Here is a 17,680-nt window from a genome sequence, read left to right as displayed (position 1 = left end):
AAAGTCTTTTGTCATGTGTCTTCAAAAGCCGATCAGAAATTTTAGCAGCTAAAGAAGTACAGACAGACCTTTATGAGTGTAATACAAACTTGTACATGGCAAGTCCTGGAAATTCTAATTTTTGAAGTAATAAAAACTGTATATCATTGTTATTTGACGACAAGTTCATCTTCAAGAATTATGTCAGCATTATTCACATCCCATATGAAATTTACTGACCCTGTATATCGTATTAGGTCACTGTGTGGTGATTTGTATTCTAGCTGTACAGGTGTCACGTATAAAGGCCAAGAACTACGCTATATGATGTCTAATATGAATGAAAGGCTTAAACATGTTAAATATTTACAGTACAGCGAACCAGCAATGTTTTCATTTTGTCTTATTCATGAATACGATGATAATATCATATGTCTCAATTCCATCAAATATGTCTTATAGTAGTACAACACATTATTATTATTATTGTAAATGTTCTTTCTCTTCTTCATCATTTTCGTTACTCTCACTGATATATATATGATCATATCAGAGGCCTCGGTAAAGTTGCATGGGGTCCCAGACTGAACAGGCCTACTCAGTTTAGATCTGATTTGTATGTATACCTGTTCCTTTACTGAGGCGGTACTGAGTTAACTTCGGATTTCTTCTAAGGCAGCAACCATTTGATTTTCGGGGGGGGGGGGGGGGGTCCAGTTTTTTTAAATATTTTTTTGTTTACTAAGAAACAAACAAAAACGTTTCATCCTCAGCTGCCACTTTATGTAATGCTAAAATTGAAAGAAAAAAGTTGTTTTCGACTTGTCGCCCAAGAAAAGATTGGTTTTCGCCAAAAGCTATTAAGAAAAAAAGTATGTCTGGAAAAAAATCCGTAACGGATATCCAGGTCTGGTCCGTATCAACTCAAACTATTAGTATTTCATAACAGAGTTATTTCCCGTTGTTTACAAAACCAGCAGTCAGCAAGTTTCTGTTTTGGCTTGTTTTCTTCAATTCTTGCCTTAATTAGGCTGCTTTTTAAAAGAAAAAATGTATGGCCCAAGTCCAAAAAAGAAAGCTAAAGCAACTGATTTACCAGTCTGTCCATATGGATCGAAATGTTATCGAAAAAATCCACAGCACTTCAAAGAATTTTCTCATGCAGACGACGTCGACGACAATAAACCATCCTCATCAAAACCAAAAGATGCCTTACCATTAGTTGACAGTACCTCACTTCCAGTTTGCAAATATGGAGCCAATTGTTACAGAAAAAATCTGTTACATTTTGCTGAGTTCTCCCATCCAACAGCAGTGACATCTACAGACATGACAGACAGTGGAAATGACACTGACCCATTGTCAGATGATGATACTGATGACAAAAAGGTTAAACTACCATCCAAATTAATGCACAGATGTACTATGCATGTATTTGGTTTGGATTGGGATCACTAACCATTATCTTTAGTCATAACGTGACGGTACCCAAATTGCACCTATTTTGACAGTTTTTTCAACTACGTCACTTTATGATCAAGACAAACATTTCCATTTTGTGTTTATTTTGTAGCCGTATCCATCTTTATTATATAGGAATACCAATTAGATTTTCAAATTGATATGGAATCATATAAAAATTTGGTCTCAACTAACCTCCAAACCATCAATGATTCTGTAATATTAAAGGAGTACCCAAATTGCATCCATGCTTAAATTTGCATCCTCAAAAGTCGAATAACAGAGCTTTGTTTATTTTTTTTCAAATGTTTTGAACAATTGGATATTTGTCCATGCTTTTTTTTCTTTTTTTAAGAAATGGATACTTGAAACATATTGTATTTGCTAATTTAAAAAAGATGACGTCGCATGGCGACGTTTCAGTACATTTTTGCTTTTTCAGTAAAACAATTCATCTGTTGATAAATACTGTAAACGTTTTGTGTATATCTAAATATATTTATCTACATGTATGTTGAAAGACGTGCATACTATCAGATCATAAAAATACAAGTGGTAAATAGTCTCTAGGAATCTTGTAAGATTTCCACTGCTATTTTTGCTAAATAGATGCAATTTGGGTACTTTTTGCAATTTGGGTACCGTTACGTTAGGAATATGTTTTTGCATGATCACATAATTTCACTTATGAATAATAAATGTAGGCTATTTACTAACTTAGTTGTTAGTCTATGCAACTATTTACATGTAGCTAATTTTTGTCTCAGAATGACCTGTTATAGATCAGTTCTGAATAACCTTCTGAAGGCAAGGCTTGAAGCAACATTTGCTTTTTATAATTGTGACATCAAATTTATTGTTGTCAAAGTTTACAGGAATTAACTTGTGTGATTTTACGTAATTATAGGAGACAAATTTGCATTATATACTTGTACAAGTGTAAAAACGTCTTTTTGTTAAATCTCATTTGAGAATTGTTTCATATTTCTCATGTTCATGATGTTTGATCAAACTTAAAAGAATATAAATGGCAAATGAATGGAATGGGATTTTCTCATTTTTGATATTTTTATTTGCTATAGCTTTTGTCCAGTAATTCTGCCTTTAGTAATTCATATTTCAACAGTAAAACTTAAAAATTCAACTTAGATGTTACCCAAGTAAAATTTGGTAATCAAGAGAATCTCTGAGATACACCTTATTGCTATTTGTCTGCCAATACTTGACTTCACAAAAGTTCAAAGAAAAATTGGTTGTTGTCCAAAGTGCAGCAGATTCCTAAATAGTGGTATATATATACATTTATAATATAAAGTCTATTCCATTCTAAATGAATTTAAATGTTGTGTCATTCCATAAGGTTATACTAACCTCAATTCTTTTTGCAAAATTTAATTTACAAGATATCCATATTTTTCAGTAATTAACTTTGAAAGGGATATTTAGGAAATGCATTGAATTAATTGATCCATATAAAAATGAAATGTTCATACTTCAGTCCATTTGTTCGACATAGCACTTCAGACTTCAATAAAATGATATTTATGTCAATGGTTAACTATAAGCAATATTTCTAATGATTTAAAAACAGGGCTGATCAATAATAGAGTTGGAGTCATGCCCTTTGGAAAGTAGCTGAATATTGCTGGAAATTAACATATATATAATCTTGATAATTTGTTTACATGTACATGCATATGAATGAATAAATTCTTTATTTGCAAATCAGTAATTACCATGTTATAGCAACACAAACATATTTACATTGTACGTGACACACAATACACAACACAGAACAATACTATAACAATAGACACATGATCAACTTATTAGGATGTGATCTAATCTGCATGTGTAGCACTAACAGTTTTATAAGATTTCAATAAAGGTTATGGTTATGTCAAAACTAAACATCAGAAGTATTTTAGGTAATAAATTCTGAATTTTCTCAAATAGCTATAAATAGGTTTAGTAGAAATTTTGTAAAATATAAAAGAAATTTTATTACAACAGATCCTTTGGAACAATAGACCTATGCACAAAAGACATTTGGACTTATATTTATTAATTTTATTTCTTTTTAGAAATCACCAAAGAAAAAAGTGAAGGGTGTTGACATTTTAAAGAGAGGGGTTTCCCTTGTGAAAAACTATTCACAGATGTCAGAAGAAGAAAGAAAAGAACTGATTAAAAAAGCCATGGCTGCAAAGAAACAGCTAGAGGAAGAATTACAAGCAACAAAAAATGAAGTAAAGAAGAAAGACAAAGAATTGAATAGGTTACAGAAAGAGGTATTTAGTGAAAATTTTACATGAACCAACCTGACTTTCACTGAAGAATAAACTTCACACTGATTTGATATTAGAAGTGTAAAAGTATTTAAACTGCCTCAAAAAAGGTCAAAGAGACAAATTAGGACAATTCCAAATGATCCAGTCAAAAATGATTTGTAAAATTTTATCAAATAAATTTATAATAAGATGGTGACAGGTGTTTTTTACACAAATTTTGTTGGACATTAATTAGGTTGTTAGTTTTCTCGTTTAAACTGTTATACTGTAGGTTTTAAAAAAATCAGCTAGAGTTTAGTTGTGTCTCATAACTGGAGATTTTTTATCAAAGTGTTTAGTGTTAATTTGGATAATAACCTATTTCCTTCTTTTTGTATCAATTTTAATGTATACTATTAACAATTAAACCATTGAAGAACCCAATATTGTCTTTGTCATGTTCAAAATTGATTAGAACTCCTTTAAACTTATTAATGAAGAGAAAAAATAGAGTTTTTGCCTCCATTCATGATGGTTATGGGTGACAATTCAGACGACTAAGAACTAGTAATTACTGGTTTGTTAATGGTGTAATTTTTTTTTTTTATAGAAATCGATAATTACCACTGTTTACATTTACTCGGAAGAAATTATTTCGAGTATTCCTTATTTTTATTGGTTGATTTGTTACCTAGATACAGGACGCTCTTATATATTTCTTTGTTTCAGGATTCACGGTACATTTGAAATTTATTGTTGAAATTATTTAATCAACACTATATTAGTATATCAGAAAGGCTGTCAGTTCAGAATAATATAAAAAATTGTGCTTTTGTCAAACATGGAGGCAACAAAAATCAAAGGAAACATAAGAGTTTTGAAATAATCATTCAATTAGGGTTTCAACTGAAGTAAACAATTTACGTTATCATTTTAGTCTGCAAACAAATAATGTTTATACACACTTACAAATGTAAAATCAAAAATTATTGATAGGTTTTTGTTCTGACAAATAATGTGACTTAAGGTAAGTATACTAATAATAAGAACTGGCATTCTGATACATATATATGTTTGCAACTTTTATTGAAAACAAGATAATTACAAATATAATCTCAAAATTTTGGTTGGTCATGCCAATTTAAATAGCATCAATAAATGCTTGCGATAATTTCTGAATTTACAATTGTGCAGTATTGAGAAAAGGGTTCTATGTATGGTAAAAGAGAGGTTATCTGATCTAGTCCCTAATTCCATGTTTTATATCTTATAGGTTGCAGGGGGTGCATTATTGATGGAGGGAGAAAAAGAAGCAATGGAAGGAAACAAGGTTGTGTACTTTGATTTGTTTCCTGAGAGATCATATAAAGAAGGATCAGCTGCACAAACTCACTTTAGACTTGCAGAGTCACAGTTTTATAGGCTGATCAGTGGCAGTGGAAATAAGTAACGATATAATATATATGTTCAAAAAAATTATCAAGCCATCTCACAGTAAACTTCTGTCTTTTCTTGTTTTTTGAAAGCAGCTATTAAGTATTATATATTTTATAGATTCTACCACTTCATCCAGTGTAATACAATATTTATCCACTTGAGACACTAAAATTTTCAAATTTTAAATTTAACTGTTGAGAATGGTTAAATATTGTATAACACAAGATTTGGTGATGGAATCTCTTTCTCTAATGATATTTAAACAATATGCAGGCAAAAATGACCTGCACAAAAGATGTGTTCTTTTTATGGGACGTCATCAGGCATAGTCACCATTTTTCAGGACACCTTAATAGGAAGAAAATTGAGAATGGAAATGGGGAATGTGTCAAAGAGACAACAACCCGACTATAGAAAAAACAACAGCAAGAGGTCATCAACAGGTCTTCAATGTAGGGAGAAATTCCCGCACACGGAGGCGTCCTTCATCTGGCCCCTAAACAAATATACACTAGTTCAGTGATAATGAATGCCATACTAATTTCCAAATTGTACACAAGAAACTAAAATTAAAATAGTACAAGACTAACAAAGGCCAGAGGCTCCTGACTTGGGACAGGCGCTAAAATGCGGTGGGGTTAAACATGTTTATGAGATCTGAATTCTTCCCCTATACCTCTAGCCAATGAAGAAAAGTAAACAAATAACAATATGCACATTTAAAATTCAATTCAAAAGTTCTGAGAAAAGCAAGAAAATTTGACATCATAATTGAAATTTGACCAATGAATTACTGAGATCGAATGAACCACACATTGATAAAATAACAATAATCATCAGGTCACGAAAGGATAAATAGGGTTAGAATATATATATAAGAGAAATGTGAATACAATGCCAAAATTAACATTCTACATTTTGTATTAAGATAACTCACTATAGCAGAATTCATTAAAGTAAACAAAAAATGTGAATAAAAACATAAAAGGATTTGCTTTAATTGTCTCAGAGAACACTCTAGTTGTCACTTTTTTTAGGACACAGCTTAAGTTTTTTCACATTTTTGTTCTTTCTCCAAAAATTAAGAATGCATAATTATCTGTTGTGAATCTTATTAAAATTAAACTCGTTTGTAAAAATATCTTTACTGCTTAATTCCTCACTAGCAGAATCTAGACATAGATATTGTTAATTATTTACATACTAAAGTAATTAATGTAAAACTATGAATACAAGAGAAAAAAATGCAATGTAGCAATTTAGTTTGGAAAATGATAAAGCAGGTCAGCTTAAATTCACTTTTCTCAATTTGTTTTTAAAGGATATTGTATTTTAATGTTGAAGTGATAACTACATAAATGTGATTATATATAAATTCTATGTTATTTGTTTGACATAATTAGTATGTATTTGATACTTTCAGTTACACAGTGACTAAAGTACAGTATGCTGTCAATCCACCACTTGTTAAACAGTTCCAGTAAGTCTTTGTCATTCTACCTAAAAACATTTAAATAATATATGTATCTTTTAAACCAAAGGTTGGTGGTTCTCGCTGGAACCTCCTGCTTTTTCAATAGATAAAAACTTACTGCCTCAAAACAGTCCAACAGTGTTGAAAGTGGAGTTCAGCACCAATCAATCAATCAATCAATCAATCAATCAATGTATCTTTTGGACTATTGCACATGACATTTAATGTAACAGTTAAAACTAATTTTTTTTAATTTGTCTTAACAAGGTTAAGGAGGACTGTTAGTGTAACCTCAAAACCCATTTTTTCATGGACATTCACAAGCAATGCCCATGCAGTTATGTTTATTTTAAGTCCAAGTGCCACTTGGAGACGTTTGGCTTTAAATTTTATTTATGAAGATTTCTTGAGGATCTAATAAAATTACTAATGGATGCAGGATGTTTTGCATAATGATTAATTGTCTTTTCTTTCTTTTTCACTCTTCACTTTCTCTTTTTCTTGATTTCATCTTTATACCAAATTGTGATCACTCTGACTTCAGTAAAAGTTTTTTGTCTTATTAATAGGACACTTACTTGGGTATGCCTAGTTCAGTTTACTTCAAACTTATATTGTTATTTGGATTAATGAAAGGGGCGTATGACATTTGCGCCGATTTTGAAAATATTAATTCTTTCATTTGCGCCGATTTCATTTTTTCATTTGCCCCGATTTTATAATTGCTCCTAATTAGATTTAAAGGTTCAATGAGTTAATTCTTGTACATGTACTGTACTATACCATTGGTAAAATCTGGTATAAATATTGTTCATTTATGTTAATTTTAATTCATATTGTTCTGGAATTTCGTGGAAATATTGCACACTGAAACGGGCCGAGGAGTCAAGTCTTTAATCATCGAGGGCCATACATATCAAATGTCAGTGTCCTGAAACATAACAACATATCTTACTAATGTACCATACAATCGTGTAAAGCCAGAGTCACCACGGATTCTATTGTCAAAACAGAGAATGAGCATAACCATGTGGCAGATGTCCGGCAGACAGAGGCTAACGAACTACAGATACGGTCAAGGAAAAGTCTGGAGATGTATCTTGTAGGCCTCCTCCTACCTTCCCGTGGTGAGCAGGGGACATCAGTTATATACATGTTATGATTGATGATTCATTTGATTTGTACAAGTGGCCAACAGAAGAGGTCTATAATAAATGAAAAATAACATGACTTGAATGGAGAGTTCTCTCATTAGCACTCATACCACATCTTCTAATAACTATTCACCTGTCATTAACCTGTAAAAAAATAGGCGCAAATGAAAATAAAAATCAGCGCAAATGAAAGAAAAAATCGGCGCAAATGCAAAACGCCGGTTGAAAGTGAGCACTCTTTCCTTTTAAACAAAAATGTGAATTGGATGTTGACAGAATTATGAGACTTTAGCTATGAAATGTTAGGCAATATGCATCTATGCCTAAAAGGAAATCCCACTGCAAGTTTTTTGCAGGATTTTTCAACCATCTTCTTATTAAGAATAATGGCTGTGTTTTTACCTGAAAATTTTTACTCTTAAGTAACAGACAAACCTGTGTATCTGGAAAAGTTTCAAGACAAAGCATGCCCTAGATGAATAAAATTCAAAAGCAAATTATGCTGTGCAATTTTTTTTTGTCCCTGATAATACATTTGATATTTTATCTGCACCTATAGCTATATATTTGGTTTTGGCTATAATCTTAAAAACTATTATTGATCAACTGAAACTATGAAAAGCAAAAAAGAATAAGCAATACAAGATCTGCAATATGATAGTGAATGGAATTCTTTCCTGAGTTATTTTTTGGCTTCATATCAATTTTTACCCATTTTACCTTTTTACAAGATAACTGTTTTTGGATAAGCTCTGTCAATTTATTTGATAACTGAGACAATATTTTGGCCCACTCAGTTTCCATTCAGTACAAATTTTCTTTTTCTTTTTTTCCCCAGTAAAATAATATCTGAATTCACAATTACCAATATACATGTTCTTCAAAAGAAAAATATATTTGGAAACTTAAAATTTCAGTGAATCAATGGATGATTTGAAGAAACAAAGAGGAGAAGAATTATCTTTTCCAGTGCTTGCTTTTCATGGAACTGAACAGAAAAATATCAAACCTATTGTTGAAAATAATTTTAAAGTACCAGGTAACATCTTTAATATAGGTTAGACACACTATACTTATAAATTCATGAATTTCAAATCAATCTTGATATTTAGATAAATCTCATGAAAAGTTGCAAGCATAAATTCAAAGAAAACCATAGAATTATGTACTTATAAGTCAGATTATAATTTCAGGGAGGAAAATTCGTGATTTTGTCAATTTTGAAAGTATAAAGGCTTTCTGACCCTTACCTGCCTGGTTTGGCTACTAAGTATTAGTTGACTTGTTCAACTGACAAATCATGTGCCTTTAGTTTTGAGCCAATTTAATCCAAAGACTGAATGAAGGAAGAAGAGGAACATTTGTTCCTATTAAGAGACCAAAAGGGCATTATTTAATATTTGACATGACAATTGGCAACAATTTGAGATTAAAGCAATGAGATAACATTCAAATGCATGAATGAGATTCTAGTGACAATATTAAATCCAACATTCTCATTACTGCAAAACAAAACAAAATTCAACATTGGATGCAATGGTAACAATCTTGGAAACTGTTTTAGAACTTTGATTGAAATTAAAATCTAAAATCAATTCTCACTTTTACCTTGCTACATAATCATAGGTACTTAAAATTCAAGTAAAAATACACAGAAGATCTTGTTTTGTTGTTTTTGTTTTGCTTAAAAGCTTTATTGTTAAAGAAAGCAGTTCAAAATGTAACATTATCAGTTATCTTCAAAAATGTGGTCTTTAAATTGTTGGTTTTTTTCCACAATGTATTTTGTTTTACTTTATATAAGTCTTCCAGAGGGTTTCTTTTCTCTTCTATTTTTTCACAGCTTTGAATTTTTATTTGTAGGTGAAAAAGGATTTACACATCGTACAGATACTGGCTGGTATGGTAAAGGTGTTTACTTCAGTGAATATCCCTCTTACTCTATGGGATACATTTCAGGAGCGAGTCAGCTCCTTCTTTGTCAGGTTTTGCCAGGGAAAGTATTCAATTGTACAAAACTGATCCATGGAGCAGAAATGAAAAAAGGATATGACTCGCATATGTCACCAGATAAGAAAGAATTGGTGGTTTTCAACTGCCATCATATCATCCCAGCTTACATTGTGCATTACACTGGATCAAAAGGAGACTTTAAATATAAGGTTAGTTAATGAGTATTAATTATCTAGAATAAGGCTACTTTTAAATTTTATTTTTTCAGATGTTTTGTAAAAAGATATATGTTTGTAATGTAATTATTGCTAATTGTTGTAGAAGCTATGAAAAAAAATCCCACTTACTGTAATTCAGGCTTTGGGTTCAGTAAAAAGTATTTATTCTAACAGTGGAGACATGATTAATATGAAATATAATTTATCAATGAAATATGAAAGTAAATATGATAATTTTTTAAAACAAATAAGAAAACCAATATTCTAATGGTTGTTTACTCACAATCTTAAAGTGCAAGCTACATTACATTCACTTTGTCCGTCTGTCTGTTCATGGAAGAGACATAGTTGTTTACCCATTTCTCATGTATATAACTTTATATTTGGTCATCAGCTTGACATTGATGAGTTTCCTTCAGACACCTACTTTCTGTTTGCAGATACTCAGCTTTTTCAATATTTTGAATTACCGTATTGACTTCATACTTTTGTCTTCAGTTTACCAGTGGTGACTTAATTGTACATGGAAGTGCTTTTTAGATCTGTCAGACACCTATTTCCCCTTTTCTGATACTTTAGATAGCAAATAAGGGTATAATACTTGGCAAGATAATATGTATGTTAATATTTAAGTGTATTTTAGGCACCAACAGGTAAAGGAGGGGCATCATCTAACAAAGCTTCTGGTGATGATCCACCTGATGATATCTGTGATGAGGCAAAGCTGGCTGAAAAAGGATTAAATGCATTGTGTGCTAAGACCACAAAGTAAGGATACAATTGGATTGTACATATTTCTTTGCCTTAATTTATAAGGATAGAACAATTATAAAATTAAATAAACAGGGAAGACAATTTTAGATTGCTCCCAAAAGTGTAACTGTGTAAGCACCAAAATTTCATTCTCAGTTGAAGAACATCCATAAAATCATGACTTTTTTTATACAATCGCAAACATTTTTTTTTATCTTATAATGGTATGATGTTTAGTTATTGTTTGCCTGTAGGAAAATAGATAATTAGAAAGTAAGTAATCTGCAGTAATGAAGTTAAGATGATGATATGGCTAAGTGAGTTTAATGGCAGCTATCAAAACAAGGTCACTATGACATATTTAGATTTACAGATATTTAGATGAGCATTTTGTTGATATTGCTAAATTTGCATGAAATTAAGGTCATAATGACCTTCATTTAATTCTATGTCATATTTCTTTAAATGCTTGATATAGATTAAAAAGTCATTTTAAAAAACACTATACACTTCAATATCTTTGATTATACCTGTATTCTTTTTTTTCTCTCTCTGAAATTAGTATGCTGTTTAAAGTCATAAGAAACCTCAAATTATAAAAAAATATGCATACTGTGAAAGTACTTTAATTCGTGGGTATCAATTTTCGTGGTTTGAGGAAAATTTACATGTTCGTGGGTTTTTAAATTCGTGGATTTTAGTTTTCTAAGAAAAAAAAAAAAATTAAAGCCAGGTTACAAATAGTCTGGATTGAGGAAATTGCAAAGTAAACATTGATCCGTATAGATCGTAGTGATAACACTAATTAACCCATGATAAAGTGATCAACAGATTAAAGACCATTGAAGGTGTTAATTAGGCCATAAACATGTCACCTAAAGAAAACAGTTACATAAACAAATGCTATAAACGTATCTTGAATTGTCAAATAATTTTTATCAAAATCAAACCCAGCGTAAAATAATAATTATCCATATGTACAAGAACTATGATGATATAAAATGAATATTTTATCGTACTAGCATATCAATATTGGAAATCTGACTTTCATCGATCAAAATTTGTTTAAGAGAAGTAAAAAAATCAAAAGTACAGTTTAGGTATTAAAGAATAAATGGGTATAATCCTGTATGCGGTGGTAGTTCTATGACTGCTATTACAGAATTCTTAGATTTGGCGTTATTTAATATATTCTCTAGATCATATCAGTAATCAAACCTACCGATGGGGATCTTCCCATGTCTTGAATTGCTCAATGGTTGTTTTATTTCGTTGGACATTTAAATTCGTGGATAAAGTGATCCACGAAAACCACGAAAATTGGTACCCCACGAATAAAAGTACTTTCACAGTATGTTTTTTATAACTAATTGGATAGTTTTCATTATACAACTTATGTACATATACTTTTTTCTGAGGAAAATTCTTTAATTTGTCCACATTTAGAAGAAATTCACTTATTTTTAATTACTTGCATCCAGGAAGCAATTTGCCGACATATTTTCTATATGCATAGTGACCCGAGCGTAATCCTCCTCGTAAAAATCTGGTGACCACAATACGCATGGATCTGTCATTGAAATAAACAAATATCTGATTATACATGTTAAACATGTGCTCAATACCCATGCTTTTTGTGATTTGTTTACTATAAGGTGACAATCGGTAAAACTCAGCTTCAAAACAAGGCATTTAATGAGCAGCCATATGTGTTAAATCATTACAAACAGAGAGAAAAAAAAATGATGATTATATGATACATTTGCGAAAATAATGATAAAATTGTGCACAGAGGACTAAGTTTATGAGTATACATGCATTGGTTCAAGAATTGGACTAACATTATTTTTCACCACTCACTCGTTTCATATGACTTTAAGAATAAATTGGTTGTTCATACCAGTATAGGTATTTTGTGATCATCAAAATAAAGCAAAAATATCAGAGTTGGTCAGCAATGTAATGAATAATGTTATTTTATTTACAGAGTATTTAAAGGTCAACAGATTACATTTTCAGGCATCTTTCAACATACACAAGCAGAAATGTATCAATTAGTTGAGAAACATGGTGCCAAGAAAGGTAAATTGTAATGTTATATTGTAATCACATCTTTCTTAGAGGCAGTAAAAGTCTGAATAACTAGTAGTGGTATACTTTGCAACTTCTTGTTACAGTAACTCAAGTGAAAGATCACTATCATAAAACTAGTGGGCTAAATTTTATTTCAAGGTAGTTTGATTTATTTTTTTTTCGACTGTCAGATCAAATTGTGAAAAATTAGGCAGTTACTTTAAGTTTATAATTATAAATGAAGTGTGTGGAATGAAGATATTTTTACCATCAAATATCAATGGTTTCACGAGAAATTGAAAAGTTCTAAAATCAAAAAGTTAATTATCATATAAATTAAATATACCTGGGATATGAAAACTACCACATTTTTTTTTAATTGAAAAGGGATAAAGATGCTTTGTTTACATAGAAATGTGTTGATTTGTATGTATTAGGGGCTGATTGAGGGAGTTGCCCTGGTCATCTCAAACTCCCTGAGGCCACGTTTTTTTTATTTGTTGGTTTACTGATCCGCCGACCCGATTTTCAAAATAAAAATAAAATTTAATTTTCACGTTTTTTATTCCCGCCGACCCTAACAAATGCATTATCCCTGAAAAATAATTAAGATTATGAAATGAAATGCATTAATCATTAACAAAGTTGATAACACTTTCTGTTGTGAAAAATAAAACTTCCAATTTACGTTTCTAAAAATAGACAAATCAATTATAACTGACCTTGAAATGTCTATTGCGCAAATAATTTTGCGGAACGAAACCTGTGTTTAAAACCAATTACAAAATAAGTTCGTTTCTCTTATTAGTCATCAGTCCTTAAGATGCATTATCTCAGAGAAATAGACTTTAAGTCAGGAATCTGATGTACAGTAGTTGTCGTTTGTTTATGTAATATATACGTGTTTCTCGTTTCTCGTTTTGTTTATATAGATTAGACCGTTGGTTTTCCCGTTTGAATGGTTTTACACTAGTAATTTTGGGGCCCTTTATAGCTTGTTGTTCGGTGTGAGCCAAGGCTCCGTGTTGAAGGCCGTACTTTAACCTATAATGGTTTAATTTTTAAATTGTTATTTGGATGGAGAGTTGTCTCATTGGCACTCACACCACATCTTCCTATATCTATCTGCATCATTTCAGAGATTTAGACTTTGCATCATTTCAGAGAAATAGACTTGTCCAAATGTGGACAGGTGGAATACATCAATTAAAGTACTGAATATTAACAAATCATTTGAAATTTTCTTGTTTCATAGATAACAAAAAAAATTCGATCATTGGGATAAAAACCGGATTGCATGACAACTGATTAACCCGATATAGTCATTTCCAGTGGACGAGTCTATTACGTTTTTCGACACATGTGTTGAAACTATTTTTGTACAACGTTTTTATATTTTTTTTCTTTATCAGTTTTTGTGCTTGAAGATCATTATTCACCAAGTTTTCTGGAATTGATTGAGAGCTACGCGAATCTGTTTTTCTTGTTTGTGAAATGACGATTTAATTTCGTCTTTGTCCGTGCAACCCTTCTTTTTTACAGGAAATTATTAAACGATGTCATGCGATGTTCGTGATCACTGATCAATAATATTTCATCGAACTCAATGTTAAGAAATGATGACAAAACAGCAGATAAGACAAACGTTTTGTTAGTAAGGTGAAATATATATTTATTTTGCATATTTTTTCTGTTTTGAAAGATATTTTTTTTCTTTTTTTTCCGACCGACCGACCCGACTTTTTTATGCGAAAAATCTGTAAACCAACAAATTAAAAAAACGTAGCCTAAAGGAGCTTTATTTATTGTAAATCTAGACTTTTTACCATTTCAGCGACAAATTTTGTCTATCTCATTGGTCCCTGGTCCTCCCTTTTTCAAAATCCTTGATTTCACATTAGTGTATATTATGTAATTTACTTTTGGTAAACTGTACTGTATTTATGTCATTACAATTATGTTTTTTTATCTATTTTTAGGCACTGCTGCTTCATTTAGTTTTTTGATAGCAAGTCTAGATGAATACTCTAATGGTTCAAGTAAATGTGCACAAGCAAATAAGAAAAATGTAGGTAATTTTAATCTATTCTATAGGTGTTTTGTTATAATTTTAATTACATAAGAATGAAACAAAGTTTTTTGATGGTATACATATATAATACTTACAAAAAGAGAAGGCAGGCTTAAAATATTTCAATTTTATTTATTTTTTGTCAGAGAATTTTAAGTATTTTAACTTTTAAAAATGTGTGCAAACCAAACAAGGCATAAGAATTAAAAATTTCAAAAGTTGGGGTACAGCAGTCAACATTGTGTTATTGTTTTTTAATCACTATAAAACAGAAAACTAATAGAACAAAGAATAACAAAATGGCATATCAACACTCTATAGATAAAGTAGTTACCGTAAGCAAAAACGAAAGACAATAAAACACTATGGCTGGATATACAAATGATGAGCCATGCCAAAAGTATATTATTCAAAATATAAAGACAGGAAAAAAGAACTCTTTAACAAGTTATTAAGATGATAAACAAGATCTGCAATAATAATCTATATTTAGTAGAAGAATTTGGAGGTCATTTTTTTTTAATTACTTTTTTTCTATTTCAGGTGCCAATTTTAGGAGAGATGTTTGTTTATGACTGTATACTTCAGAAGAAAATTTTAGATCAAGATGATTACAATATGGACATCTTATGTTGAAGTGTAGGAGTTTAAATTAAACCTTTTAATTTATTATTTACCCACACTTAGGAAGTAAGATACTAATGAACATATTAAACATTAAATTTGGTAAGAAGGTTTGTTGACATTGATGAGTTGTAGTGTGTTTGAATTTTTCTGATCAATCAGACATCTACTTCATTTGTTGAAACTATGAATTGCAACACATTGTGTTTTTAGGGTTATGACCACAAAATGAGCGGTTACTGTATTGGAAGCTGTGTTAAAATATATTTAATTAATGTCCTGATACCAGTTTATAGAAGAATCAATAGCTTAATGAGTTGTTGGAAAAGATAACCATCATGATATTTTATCACTAAGCAGTTAAAAATATCTTATTTGTTTTAGGAGAACTGGTGAAAACTTTTTTTTTTTTATGCCCCCCTTTTCCTCAAAGTTGGCATCAAGTTTTACCCATTGACTGTCAGTTCATCTGTTTTGCTTGCCTCAGCAAATGTTAAGAAAAGTATACACAATGTTTACCGGTATTACTACAAAACATAGATCAAGTGGAAATTTGGTAGTTTCATGGTTCTTGAATTATGTCCCTTTTATAGATTTATATGCAAGTGAGGCATTGTTTGTATCCTATGGGCACATTGTCCATTTATTTTTGTTATTAAATAAAGTAAAATGTTTGTAAGATAACACATCATTTTGACCAAATCAAAGTGGTGGGGAAAATGATAAAAAAAATATCAGTAAAAATCTATTAACATGAGTTAGTTATGAGAATTTATGGAACTAACATTAAATTTGATTGATTTAGCCTTATTACTACAGTTTTATAAAAGTAATTATTTGTTGTGTTTTTGTTAAAGGCAATTTTGCTCTGTAGGTAAACAATTTTCAGTAAGAAGTTTATGAAGCTTAGCTTGAAATGTTTATAATGGGATAAATATGTAGTGAGAAACTGATTTCAAATATATAAATTATAGAATGTCAACTCACATATGTCTTGTCCAATTTCCGTGTCTTAACAATGAAAACCTTGACGGCAGCTATTTGAATAACATGCTTGAAAATTTCATTTTCGAAGTAAGGTAGATTTTTTTTTGAAGATATCTCATTTCAATTACTCATTTAATGTTTGTATTTGATTTTGGTTGATCCAGGAAACATGCATAATATTCTTGCAATTATGTTGACATTGGTTAAAAATAGAATTGTGGGGTCCTAAAAATTAGCATAGTTCATTCTTTTAGTAGGTATTATGCAATCAATCATACTACCAGATTCTTGTATAATGATCAGTGCTACAGTAGAATGCTTAGGGTAGTGATATAGTAGCAGTGTAATTTTTATTACTGAAGTTCAATTTTATGAAAATTTAGAGCCAATATGAGCCCTTTGTGAATCTACTCCTTGAAAAATTACCATATACATGTATAGTTCCACATCTCTGTATTATAATATAACAGGAAACTTTGTTTTGTTGCAAAGACAATTTTGATTGTTATATATATTGGAGCAAGTGGAATTACTCTCCAAATGTAAATTGATTAACAGGTTAAAAATCACAGGGTTAATTCCTGTCTGTTTGTTTAAACCAGTCTAAAAACTTTCTCCATGTTTATTGTTTTGTTATTTTATGAATATAAAGGAGAAACTATTTATCCATCCATGAACTCATGAATAAAGTGAGGGTACATGCATTAAAAGTGCATATTTTTATGAAAAATACAGGTAAATAGTTGAATATTCAGTTCTATTTGTTACTTATTTTATATTGTTAAGTTTTTGATAGATCATATTTTTAGGGAAAGAGGTAAATGTATATGTATAAAATTGTTAAGGTCTGAATAGTATAGACATCTTTCTCATGATTTAAAGGGTTGTGAGAAAAACTTGTAGTATATTTTGCAGAAAAAAAATGTCAATCTAATAACCCCCCAAAAACTGTAAACTTATACCCTTGTTTGCAAGCATTTGAACAAAACGGTGTTGACTAGTTATAATAGAACATGCATACAGGTATATAACATTTTTATTGCTTTAAATCATATTTTTTATCAAAGATGTAAATTTTAAAAACTTTACAGATATTGATGATTTGAATTTGTTAATATATGTCATTATTGTGTATTGACATATTTTATTATTATATTGTCATAATTATAAATGCTTGCTAATTTATTATAATTTTTTCATTAATTTATATGTATATTTTTAAAAAA

At 30.3% G+C, this 17,680-nt stretch overlaps 1 protein-coding gene across 1 annotated transcript; it reads left to right on the top strand.

The window, feature by feature from the left end:
• Nucleotides 1-936: 936 nt before the first annotated feature.
• LOC134706331 (uncharacterized) lies at nucleotides 937-17,680 on the top strand. Its single transcript, XM_063565188.1, has 10 exons — nucleotides 937-1,368; nucleotides 3,525-3,731; nucleotides 4,984-5,156; nucleotides 6,571-6,627; nucleotides 8,693-8,814; nucleotides 9,639-9,937; nucleotides 10,590-10,714; nucleotides 12,687-12,781; nucleotides 14,752-14,840; nucleotides 15,387-17,680. The coding sequence occupies exons 1-10, from the start codon at nucleotides 1,030-1,032 to the stop codon at nucleotides 15,477-15,479; spliced, it is 1,599 nt and encodes a 532-aa protein (XP_063421258.1). The 5' UTR covers nucleotides 937-1,029; the 3' UTR covers nucleotides 15,480-17,680.

Source organism: Mytilus trossulus, chromosome 2 (assembly GCF_036588685.1).
Source record: "Mytilus trossulus isolate FHL-02 chromosome 2, PNRI_Mtr1.1.1.hap1, whole genome shotgun sequence".
Taxonomy (NCBI): domain Eukaryota; kingdom Metazoa; phylum Mollusca; class Bivalvia; order Mytilida; family Mytilidae; genus Mytilus; species Mytilus trossulus.
Note: the sequence above shows the minus strand (reverse complement) of the source record. Positions and strands in the feature narration are given on the sequence as shown.